Below are 12947 nucleotides of genomic sequence, written 5' to 3'. Positions count from 1 at the left end.
TAAAGGCAGTAGGTCAAAGGCCATGGAATACAATAGAGCTACCTGGCCCTTGGAAAGGATTCAGAATCCCATTGACATCATCCTCTTCTCAAATATGTCTAATGTTTTCCCAACTTCAGCCCTGCTGAGCTAGACAGAGATTTATTTCTAAATCTTTCTGTCCTGTTGCTTCTGAGGAAGAGAGTATATGCATATTTCCAACTTATTGGGCCATATTGTTCTCTACCTCTGCAGTCCCCAATTCCTAACACCCAGTAAGTACTGACTGGCAGAATGCCTCCATGTCCCAGCCACCGCACTGGGAATGAGGAAACAAGGGGACACCGACCATCCTTGCTCAGGGAGCTTGAAGGTCAGTGTGACGCTGAGGCCAACTGCCCCAAAGCTGTGACCATTCCTGTTCCCTTACAAGGCCATCCATTCCTGGTCACAGGAGCCACTCCTGCCACACAAGAGGGGATTTGTAAAGCTCTAGCATTCTTGGGAGGCCCCTTACTAAGCCAATCTAGAATGTGATTGTGAGACTTCTGCATGTGCTTTTCCCTCTATCTTCATGCCCTTCCCTCAAGCATCAAAAACCCCCTCTCCTGCATCCCCTCCGTTCTTGGTGGATTTCCTCCTTAAATTTGATCTGACTTCACAATTCACCTATCAGTCTCCAGGGACCTTTGATTATGAGCTGAAGATTCCCAAAAAACAAAAGGATTATGGTTCTAATGGAGGGATTCCAGGGTTGGAATCTGGTCTTCGACAGATTCCATGTGATATTAGAAAGACTTAATCTAAATCTGTGTACACATGCACACATGTGCACACACACACAGGTGTCCCAAATTTAAAGAAATCCCCATCTTCAATAGGTTCCCATTGATTTTCTCTTTTTCTTTTTTTAAAAGCTTTATGTATTTATTTGAGAGAGTGAGTAAAAGAGAGAGAGAGTGACCACAAGCTAGGGGAGAGGGCGAAGCAGACTCCCTGCCGCAGGGAGCCTGATGCGGGGCTCAATCCCAGGACCCCAAGATCATGACTGGAGCCAAAGGCAGATGCTCAGCTCAATAGACTCAGCCACCCACGGGCCGCCCCCCCACCCCCCACCCATTGATTTTCAAAACCACTGTCAAGGCTCTCCTCATTCCATCACTTTAGTCTCACATTATTGCTCAGCCTCCAACATCTTTCAAAGTTCATCAACACAACCACCGAGCCACCTTGCTTTTCCTGCCCTGTCAGATCATCTTTCTAGATCTCCACACTTCTCCAGCAGCCTGTTTCTAGTTGATGCTTTCACTTTGCCTTCCTAACCCAGGCTATATTCTTCACCCTCCCTATCAGAGAGGCAGTTAATGGCTTTTGTCCCTATCTGTCTCCAAGCATCCTCTGTGGATAACTGGCTCTTCTTCCCCTCAATGTGTTCTTCCTGCCCTGTCCGGGGTACTTCTTCCATTTAAATCATGCCTTTATTCGATCAAGCTTACAGAGATCTTTTTTTAACCCCATTTGTGAGTATTCATTCTACCTTAGTGCAAAAACACCCAGCTGTGACCTACTTCTAGAATCGTCCCTCTTCAGGGAACACGTAAAATTCATAACAGTTCAAAACAAACAATAGGAAAAGAGTTCTTGAATTTCTTTCTGACTTCTGGGAGTTCCTATGTACAGAAACAAACCCAAATGACCTCATTTTATGCAAAACCACACAAGTGATAACAAGGTTTCACCAGGATGCCTCACTCTGCTCTCAACACCACCGTTGATAACGATCGGGACCCACCCCAGAAATCTACTACATCCAAGAGCACACCACCACCACTCCCTCAGTTGGCCCTGAGCTCTCTTCTACCAGATCAGATCTCAGATCTCAGCCTCAGATCTCTATAATCAAGACCAATAATCCGTCAACAGAACATTGCTTGTCCCAGTTGCTCCTTCCCAGCCTACAAAAGAAAGTATAGAGAAAACCTAATTCAGTGATAGTCACTGAAACATTCAGTTGGTTTTTCTAATTTTATAGAACTGATGACTCCTGGACTCTTGATTATGAGCATCCTGGCATAGACTACAGGGGTCTGTCCCATGAAGGTCATGCAAAGCCTTTTCTGTGCTCTTCTTTCTCACTACCCCTGGCTATAGGTCTGTGATGGGCTGTAAGGCTCACACATCCTTTACTCACACTACCACTGGATACCCAACAAACCCTGGAAAACTGGCTCGGGATGAGTCTACACCCCTTCTGACCCCGAGCCCGAGCCCGAGGACACCACCTGGGAAGCTGACGTTGCCCCCCCTCACCACATGATCCTTAAGGAGTCTTCACTGATCCCATCTGACCAGTGACTCTACACCATAGGAGCAGCTGAATTTTAAAATGAATTTCATTTGGCACCCACTTATCTTTGGTTAGGATCCCCTAAAAGAAATATTAAGGTCCTCTTTCACTAAGATCACTAAGCAGATAAACACAAGGGCAAATATTTAATTTGATTTTTCCATAATGAAGTATTTATTGCATGGTGTAGGAAGGGCAGGGGAGAGTAAATGCACGGATTATCCTCTTGGATTGTTGTATATCTGATTTGCTGACCTAAGTCTAAGAGTGCGATGAACAATGCTGACACAAAGAGAAGCTATACTCACCCCATATGGAAAAAGTAAGATCCACTGTCCTCCAGTTCCACTGGCCAAAACTCCAAAACATGATCGTGCAGAGAAATTCTGGGAAAACTGCTTGAGTTTAGCTCAATGAGCCCGTGGGATCCACTACTCTTGTACCATTTTACGGCGGCTGTTTCATTCTTGGGCTCAGCTGCTGATGAGCAATATTTCAGATAGAAAGGCTCCCCTCTGACTGCGGTGATGTTAAAACGTAAAGTACAGGTTTCTTCATAAGATTAGCAAAGTAGAAGGAAAAAAAAATGAGAATGACAAAGGTGAATGTTTTTCTTTCCTAATGGATGAGCCAAATAAGCCAGGTGAGTAAGGAAGTCCTGAGCAACCCCAATGTCTCAGTCTTGTAAGTTCTCATTTTAGGGTCAATCTTTCCAACACTAAGAGACAGGTCAATCTTTCCAACACTAGGACACTCTCAGGGCATAAATGAAGACAAAATTTCCAACAACTTTTTCCAAACAGGACATCACCAAAACCTAACCTACCAGAGCGAGAAGACAGATGAATGCAGTAAAAGCTTTTCAAAGAAAATGTTACACATGACAGCTTCCTCCTAAGGAAAGCCACAGAGGTCACAGTGTTGCCACACCCCCCCCCCAAAATGTCGCTAGCTGGGGCATCTGCACGGAAATCAAAACAAGAAATCTAGAGGCCTCAGAGTTCCTCACCTGGCTCACCAGAAGTGTACCTTCAATCAGTTTACCTGACCATTCCCTGGGCAGCCCAGGGGACGGTTAAGGGGCTCCTGTGTAGCTCAGAGTGTGTGTGAGCCCATTATCTCTCCAAGTTACCACATGAATCATCAAGAATTGATTAATACAATATCACTCCAAGTCTAGGCATCTGTTAATTCCCTCCTTGAGTGCTCTTGCAAGCTTTCCCTCTTCCTCCCTCCCTCTTTCTCAATCAACCCAGGTACTCTGGCAAGTTATCTGATCCTTTCAGCTAAGAGAGCCATCATTCCCCTTGTTTTGAACTTCTGATAGTTCAAAGTCAGCCCTCATGGACCCTTTCCATATCCTGCTCTCCAGTGGCTCCAGCGTGCCCTTTTATTTTATTCAAGTATAAATAACATCCAGTGTTATTAGTTTCAGGTGTACAACATATTGATTCAACAATTCTATACATTACTTGGTGTTAACCATCATTCAATGTCGTCATCCTTTATCACATACAATGTTATTACAAAATTATTGTCCATACTGCCTATGCTATAATTTTCATCCCCATGATTTATTTATTTTATTATAATAACTGGAAGATTTACTTCTTAATCTCCTTTATGTATTTTACTCTCCCCTGCCTCCCTTCTGGCAACCACCAATTGGTTCTCTGTATTTTAAAGAGTCTGCATTTGCTTGTTGGTTTATTCATTTATTTTTTAGATTCCACATATAAGCAAAATTATATGGTATTTGTCTTTCTCTTTCTGACTTATTTCACTTAACATAATACACTTTAGGTCCATCCATGTTGTCCCAAATGGCAAGATCTTACTCTTTTTTGTGGTTGAGTAATATTTTATTATGTGTGTGTATATATATATATATCCACCACTGTCTTCATCCATTCATCTATCAATGGATAGATGTCCATTGTAAATAACACTGCAGTCAACATAGGGATGCATGTATCTTTTCAAATTAGTGTTTTTGTTTCCTTTGTTTAAATACTCAGAAGTGAAATTACTGAATCGTATGGACTATTTGTAATTTTTTGAGGAACCTCCATAGAGTTTTCTGCAGTGGCTGCATCAATTTACTTTCCCACCCATGGTGCCCTTTAACTGAATTTTGAGAATGAGAATCCTTAAATTAAGTAAAACATTTCTCTGAGGGCATGGAGAAAATGTCTCCTCTCCAGTTAGGGTCTATTTCTCAAGCAACGGTCTGGTTTTAACTCGATGCTGTTAACCACAATGTCAAGAGGAAGTGGCTCAAATGATAGAAGCATTCTTTGAAAACATGGATGTCAAATTTACCTCAAAGTACAAGTGTTAATGTATACCGACCTTGAGTTTGGTGGTTGTTATAGAAACTCCATCTTACATTTCACTACTTCAACACAGAAGGTGTGATACATGTGTGAGTGTTGGTGTTAGTTTTAATTGACATCCAAAAGGATGGCAAGTCAAAACCAATTTCATTTATTTTCCTGTTTCAAGGATGTGATATACATAAAACAGAGGACACAGATCCTACAGTCTGTACTCATCATGTCTCCGATAGACATCCGTGTTGCTGCATGAAGCAGTGATTTGTGCTTTCCTCATAGGTAGTACATCCAGTAGTGTTCATATTTGACAATTTATCCATTCCATGGGTGTTGAACATATGGGTTATTTATAGGTTTTGGTCACACTTAAAAAAACCCAAACACTTCTATAAACACCTGTGCTTGTGTTGTGATAGACACACCCACCATTTCTTTGAGGGAGGACCTATCATTTGCAGAAACCTAATCTGGCTTACAGATTCTCCAGGGGTAGATGGCTGGAGATGAAAGTTCATGCTCCCCTAGCAGCTAACGGCTTCTGCTACCTAATCTTCAGCTTCACACTGTAGGCTTTGTAGATTATAAATGGTTTTTGGTTGAAAAAAAAATGAATGGAGTTCAAAGTGTATGGACTGTCCAGAGCAGGTCCTCCCATTCCTACATGAACAGAGAGTAAGAATCCAACAGGGTCAACAACCTGGACCGTGTGGAAGGATGGGTGTATTTGGAAATGTCTAGAGTTTGGACAACACATGGGATATTGTCATTCAACTTCTACTAGGTTAAATTAATCCTCATGTGGAATATTGTCATATTTGTCCAGAGTCAACCCTTTATGAAAGGTGCTCTTCAGACACCTAAAAGGACAAAGAGCTGGGACCTTAGTAGCCTTATAGAATGGGCTATGTGACTATTTTTGAACCTGAAACATGTGTCATCGTAACTTGGGAGCAAGGTTATTAGTGCATGTCTATGTAACAAGGTACCCATGGTGCACGCTTTCTTGCATCTTGCTTTTTCACTCTGCAGTTTGTAACAGATTAGTCATCTGGCATCAAGAGGAGCACATCTACCTCCTTCCTTTTACATCTGGGTAGTATTGCATTATCTGGATCTCAACAAAAATGGACCCACTTAAGTAAATATGGGACTGGAATTATTTGAAAGTATCAATAACTTAAATTCCCTATCTCTTCAGCAATAATTCTCAAAGTAGGGGATATGGGCTCATGTGTTACCCCCTCCTAGATAACAGAACGAGGCAAATCAGTATTTGTGTTCCCACCTGGTCCTCCAAAGCATAGGGAGAACCGTGCTAATCAGTCATGAATCTCTTCTCCAAAGAATCCTGATGAACCCACAGAATCCTTCTCGATAAAAGTCTCCAAGCCATCACTGCTAATCAGTTTTAACTTGTACCTGCCACCTGATATAAATCCTACTTGCTTTTCCCAGTCTATGCAGTCTTTCTTATGTACTCTTTCTAACTGGAATATTTACCACTCACTGTCTTCACTACCTAAATAATGAGATGAATCTTGGCCTTCATGTTGGAAGAAAAAGAATGTGTGTAAAACTTTCTAAAAGTCAATAATAAAGATGGCTGTGAACTCTTCTGTTTTAAATAACATAAAGCAGATTTTCATCTCAGACCAATGTAATTTGTTTCCAGATACAATCCTGCTCTCTCTGCATAAACTCAGAGAACTAAATCTTTTCCTTTTCATTAAACCCACAGGATTCTTTACTTGATTTCCTTCCTATGAACTTTTTGTTCTCTATGCCAGGGACATCAAAGGGTTGACAACTTTCACAGTAAAATCTAAAACCACTAATTTTAATAAATTCAGCATCCTCAATAGCCACCTCCACATACAGAAGTGAACCTTGATATTCCCTCTAGACTACCCATTAAGTACGCTTGTGAATGATTATGCTTACTCACCTGAGGTACTTGTAAACATAAACACCAGAAATGTCAAGAGTAGCTCTATGCGATGCATCTTGAAGATTCTGCTTCTAGTGGTTTCTCTGGAAAACAGAATAAGACAGGTTCAGCCAAAATCTGCAAACAAACATACACCTGTCTCATGAAGGAGATTTTTAAAAATCTGGCACACAGACTTTTTAAAAATCAGTGAAGTAAGTTTTCATATCTCTTTATAGACTCACCAAGTATTCTCAGAACTTTCAGCCACATAGAATTCATAAAATTTCAAGGTAATGTTAACTTCAGCATCCAGAAAAAATTCCCATGTGTGCAATTTTCTAATACAAGTGAGTCTGCTGTATTTTGAGCCTGGTCTACTAAACCTTACCTTGAAGGTCAAAGGTGAGGACAAAAATATTTCCAGAAAATCTACTGCTCTATGAATAGACGGTCTGCAGTATACTGAGATATGTATGGCAGGTCTGCCCATGTACAGATGTGCGTGTCTGTGTGTGTGTCCTTTTTTCTCTCATCATACCAAAATGCTCATCATAATCTTCATCTGTGGCTTGAATTTTTTTTAAAAATTTTATTATTTATTTATTTGTCAGAGAGACAGAGAAGGAGAACACAAGCAGGCAGAGTGGCGGGCAGAGGCAGAGAGAGAAGTGGGCTCCCTGCTGAGCAAGGAGCCCAATGCCGTACCCCATCCCAGGATCCTGGGATCATGACCTGAGCCATAGGCAACGGCTTAACCGACTGAGCCACCCAGGTGTCACTCGTGGCTCGATTTTTAAATATCCAACTCCCTTCTTCAGAACTAAGTTCTTTATAAGTTAGGAACTGAGTCTATTTTGTTCATTACTGTATCACCAGAGTCCAGAACAATGCCTAGCACAGAATAAGCATTAATACTTGTTACACAGGAATAGGTGTATGGGTGTGTATTTATTTGAGGGAAATGGAGAGACAAAACAGGAGTTTCCTACGCTCCAAATGCCTAATCTCCATGAACTCAAATATGTGTTGAAATTCAATCCTACTCAATCCATCTTTTATCCTATGAATTACAGATTTAGAGAGGAAGGGGGCATTGGGTCTCTGACACTAGTGTGAATATTGCATAAACAATCCCATGATCCTTGCGTAGTACACACCAAACTCCACCAGGTGGACAGAAGAGCTTGCTTCCTGGGGCACACAAATCTGGGTCGGCATTCCAGCTTGAGCCTTGACCACTGGTGTAACCTTAGACAAGTTACTTAAAGTCTCAGATCTTATCTACTCATTACCAAAATGGAGATGAGTAAGAAGGCCTATTACCAAAATTATTGGTCCTATCTTCTCATTACCAAATGTAATAAAATATACCCTATCTGCTCATTACCAAAATGGAGATGAGGAAGAAGGCCTATCATCAAAATTATTGAGTCATTAGATGAGCTAAGTAACAAAAAGCTTTCTGGATGCATGGTAACCTCTCAGTCCCAAATAATTCTGTTACCAACTGCCACTCACCTCCCATATTTAAAAAAGAAGGAGGAGGAGGAGGGGGATGGGGGGAAGATTGTTAATGCCCAATTCCTGAATGAAGTTTAGTGGCTAAGTTTAGTGGCTAAGGCTATTCATTCAATCTTAATGAATAACAAAGCAGCTGCTGTAATTTCCAAGAAATAACAATCAATAAAGACATAGAGTTAAATACATATGGAAAGCACAAACTGTTCAAAACCAAATTAGATCTCTATGGTTCTATGGTTTGAAATCAACCCCCCACCCCCACACACATACACACATTTATTATTAACTATCCATTCTCTTACCTCAGATAGAAAGAAAAGTATTGTTTCCTCTGGTTAAGGTTGACACAGCCTTGTAAATGGCACTGCTGTTTTCTTCTTGGTTTGGGTTTCTGTTAATTTTTAAGGTCTGCTGAGAGATAAAGTTTCTATGAAATAATTCAGTATTCCGATGAGTTACCTCTGAGTTTCAATATGAAACATGTTATGATCCCAAATTAGCTGATAATGGCACTGCTCTGTGTGTGTAGATACGTAAATTTTAATGTACTTATTATAGATTTAAAAGATCAAGATATTAAATAATAGAACTCATTTCCAAAAGAAAAACTGTTCTAAGAAATGTCATAGATATCCTAGTATTAATAAGACATACATAGAATAAAAATATTAAATTTCTTGCATGAAGGAATTTGGGGGGGTTGGTGTTATGTTTTACATTGAATTTTTTTTGCCTTTCCATAATTTTTAAATTTTTTTCTTTCTTTTCTTTCTCTCTCTTTCTTTTTAAAAAATCGTTTTTGATTTCTCAAGTAGTATAATGCCCAATATAGGACATTATAAAATGAAGATTGAAAAGAAGAAAATGATCTCAATATCCCTCAGTATGTGTCTATTATAATTTATAAGATATATTTTATTACAAAATAATCCCTATGACTACCTTTTTGTGTTAGGCGGTACAGATGAGGTTTGGGAGCACAGTCTCTGGCACCAGACTGGCTGGATTTGAATCCTCATCCTATTCTTTCCCAGCTGAACTAACTTTGGACAAATCACTTATCCTCCCTGCTCTTCAGTTTCTTTATCCAGGAAAGAGAATAACAATACCTCCTCCTGGAAGTGATGTGAAGGTTTCATGAATTACTATCGCAAAGTATCCACGTGTCATAAATATCATTTCAATGTTAGTTACTTATCTACCTTTTTAATTATTTTCTTGGTGTTATGACAATGGCAATACAATTTATAGGATAGAGAATACATTTTAAACATGATAAACACCTACTACCAAACTGCATTCCAGAAATGTAATAATTCATACTCCTTAGTTGTAGAAGATAATATACATCTACCACACCCATATAAGCATTGGGCATTCTCATTCTTTAAATGTACTTCACTCTTCAAATTGGTAATGATGTCTCATGGTTTTCTTAAACCTGCATTTCTGCTGATATAAATACGGGAGAATATTAAGCATATAGTTTTTAGCTATTTTATTCCTTTGTGTATGAACTATCTTTTTATGCCTTTGGTCCAGTTCTTAGATGTTTTAGTGTTTTGTTTTGTTTTGTTTTAATTTGTTGAGTTTACTTTCAAATTCTTCCTTTTCTGTTTTCACATCTGGGAGACTTTACATTTACAAAGTCAAGCCCACCATGTTTTCCTTTGTGACTTTTCCATTACTTTTCCATTGTTGAACATTCCTTTCCCCTCAGTTGTCAGATGCATACTCAAGGTATACTTTCTTCATTTTTATGGCTTAGGGATTTTTTTGGTTTTTGTTTTTTTACATTAGAACTGTTTTACCCATTAACAATTTTCTTGTTTGGTATGAAGCTAGGTCTAACTCAACTTGTTTTTCTCAAAGAGCTACTAATTCCTTCTCTATAATTAATTAAAGAGTCCTGCCATTCCTTTACAGTGTGCTGACAGTATAAGTTAATCACGTACGGGTTGTCTGCAAGCGCTCTACAGAGATCTAACAGCATGACCACTTGGGAGCAAATACGTGCACTGTGCATGCGTGTGTGTGTAAACACGTGTGCGTGCCCACGCATGAGCGCACACACCACTCTCTCCTCTTCCTCTGCGCTTTGTTTTTCCATTCATAGCACTTGTCCCCAACTGACATACTTTATGTTTGTTTATTATTTGCTAAATTGATGAATGCATTCAATTCATTAAGTATAAACAGTTTGGTGTCTTAGGTGATCATTTGATCCTCTGTGACATCTGCCTAATCTTACCTTTGAAATACTTCTAATATTATGACATCTCAGAAAATATGTTGTAACAACTGATATGAAGGCTAGGGCACTCATCACCCCCTAGAACTTAAATAACAATAACAACCACCATCACCACCACCACCACAACACATTGGTCCCCAGCCAGACAGCTGAGGTACAGTCTAAGCATCCTGACTGCTAAAAATCCTCCAGGTGATTCTAATATGCAACCATGGTAGACACTAATCTAGGGGACTTATTTGTATACCTAAAAGTAAATTTAATATATCAGAAGTATATATTTTTAACAATAAGTTACTATTTAAGACATATTGAGTATATATATATATATATATATATATATATATATATACACACACACACACCCACTTACTATTTTTTAAAACTATACTGATGTATATACATATCTGCATGTATACATATATATACACAGCCCCTACATATGATGGCTCCACTTAGGTTTTTTTGATTGTGTGATGGTGCAAAAGAGATACACATTCGTGGAAACCATACTTGGATTTTGAATTTGGATTTTTTTCCCAGGCTAGTGATATGTTCTATGATCCCCATCAGCTGCAACTCCTAGTCCCCGTGGGGATCATGAGGGTGAACAAGAGATACACTTACAACCACTCTGTACCCAAGCAACCATTCTGTTTCTCCCTTTCAGTGTACTAGTCCACCAATTAAAGATATTCAATTATTATTGACGCCTTATTATGAATTAGGCGTCGTGTTAGAGGCTTTTGCCCAACTGTAGGCTGATGGAAGTGTTCTGAGCACCTTCAAGGTAAGCTGGGCTAAGTGTGTTGTTCAGGAGGTTGGATGTATTAAATGCATGTTCCAGTGACAGGCTATTTCCAGCTTCGGCGGGGTTTTTCAGAACTACCATCAGAAGTGGAGGAAGATCTGTACACATAACGGCACTCGTTCTTAACCGATCTTGTTTTTAGAAGCCCTGCCCCGAGGCTGGGGCGCCTCTTGCCCCTTCCCTGGCGGGCTGGCGGCAGAGGGCAGTGGGAAGGGGGTGCGGCTGGCAGCGGTGCGCGGCTCCTTACCTTCAGAGCTGAGTTCCGCGAGGCCGCGGCGGGGGCGGCCGTCCCTCCTGCACTCTGGTCGCGACGGCGTAGGCCGGGGTTCCAGAAGCAGGTGAGAAACTGCGGTGCGCTGCCTCCCTAGCACTGGGACTGGGAAACAGGAAAGGAACGAGAGGAGCCACAGGTGTGATTAAAGATGTAAGGCAACTAGAGAAGGTTGGGGAAAGAAATAAAGAAAGAAAAAAAAAAAAAAGGAACAGAGAGTAAGAGGAAAGAAAAGGCGTCTGGCAGCCGCGGAGGCTGTGGGTGGGACGCAGCTCCGTGTCCGCAGTGCTAAGTGGGGCGCTGTTCTGTCCCGCGGAGTGTCCCGGGTCTAGGATGCTCCAATCAGAGATGCTCCTCGTCGGGGATTCCTCCCAGTGAGGGTCGGGGGCGGGAATCCTCCCAGTTCCTGGTGTTCCTAGGATGGGGCGGGGGGTACGCCCGGTTCCGGATGCTTTGGCTCTGGGGTGCACCTGGTCTGGGGCGCCCCTCGCAGCGTGCCGGGTATATGGACTCCTCCACTGGGCGCTCCGCCTCTGAGTTCGGGAGCCGCTTGATCGCGGGCGCTACTGCACGAAGCCGGAAAATCCCACGCCTCGCCCTTGCGCCGAGATCGGCTGTGGTCCCAGCAGCCGGCGGCGAGTTTCGGGAGCTCCCGGGCGGTGGGCGGTGTCCAAGGGACTTGTAGAGCCCCCGGACGCTCGGTGCTGCTCCTTGCGCACCCTACAGGCCGCCGAGAGATTTGCACCAGAGTCAGGCTGGGGAGGAAACAGCCTGCACTGGGCAGAGGGGCACCACCTGTGGTTAAGGGGAAGGAGGCCAAGGAAGAGGCCCCCAAACACAAGAAGGCTCCCTGGGATCATCCAAAGTGAGGAGGAGGCCATTCTCTGAGGCACTCAAGTCTCAGATCTGTGCTGAGGACTTCTGTTTAGGCCTGGGGAACCGGGGGGGGGGGGGTAATCTCTTTTAGGAAGTCAAAAAGAGGGAGCAGAAGTGTTCAATTGAGATTTTTTAACTGTTTAGAAGAAAAGAAGACAAAAAGAGAACATGTGTTTCAAAGTTTTTAGATTGGTCTGTAGTAGGATCTTTCCAACAAAACCGAAGAATGGCTGACAGTGAGAGGGTTTAATGAGACAGTGATTTTCATCCCTTTTCTTCAGTCAAAATAGTTCATCACAAAATAAAAGAGAAAGATCATACAATTATCCCAATAAATGCAATAAGAACAAGCATCTGACAAAATCCAACAGCTTTTCCTTCATTAACAACACTTGGAATACTGAAAACCAAAAGGAACATTCCTAATCTGATAAAGTGGAGAACAAGATAAGGATTGTCTTTTTGTGAAAAGTAAAGAAATAAAAATAGAAGGCATACGGATTGTAAAGGAAAAGATAAAACTACTCTTTCTGATAGATGGCATAATTTTATGTAGCTCGCCCTTCGAAATTTACTAAAGAGCTGCTGGAAGTCATAAATGAGTTTAGCAAGATCGTAGAAT

General features: G+C 41.3%; 1 protein-coding gene across 3 annotated transcripts in view; it reads right to left on the bottom strand.

The window, feature by feature from the left end:
- The window catches only part of IL18R1 (interleukin 18 receptor 1), a 32484-nt gene extending 20636 nt beyond the window's left edge, over positions 1–11848 (bottom strand). The window contains exons 1-4 of one of the 3 annotated variants that reach the window (XM_032840384.1): positions 11426–11847; positions 8416–8524; positions 6608–6693; positions 2635–2878 (exon numbers count right to left, since the gene is read on the bottom strand). In XM_032840384.1, the coding sequence (XP_032696275.1) occupies positions 2635–2878; positions 6608–6665 (302 nt within the window). In that variant the 5' untranslated portion in view covers positions 6666–6693; positions 8416–8524; positions 11426–11847. Of the gene's footprint in view, positions 1–2634; positions 2879–6607; positions 6694–8415; positions 8525–11425 lie in introns of all 3 variants that reach the window. The other 2 variants (XM_032840382.1, XM_032840385.1) reach the window with 2 other exon arrangements.
- Positions 11849–12947: the final 1099 nt, after the last annotated feature.

The sequence above is a fragment of the Lontra canadensis genome, unplaced genomic scaffold (genome assembly GCF_010015895.1).
Source record: "Lontra canadensis isolate GAN:19392208 unplaced genomic scaffold, GSC_riverotter_1.0 scaffold112, whole genome shotgun sequence".
Classification (NCBI taxonomy): domain Eukaryota; kingdom Metazoa; phylum Chordata; class Mammalia; order Carnivora; family Mustelidae; genus Lontra; species Lontra canadensis.
Note: the sequence above shows the minus strand (reverse complement) of the source record. Positions and strands in the feature narration are given on the sequence as shown.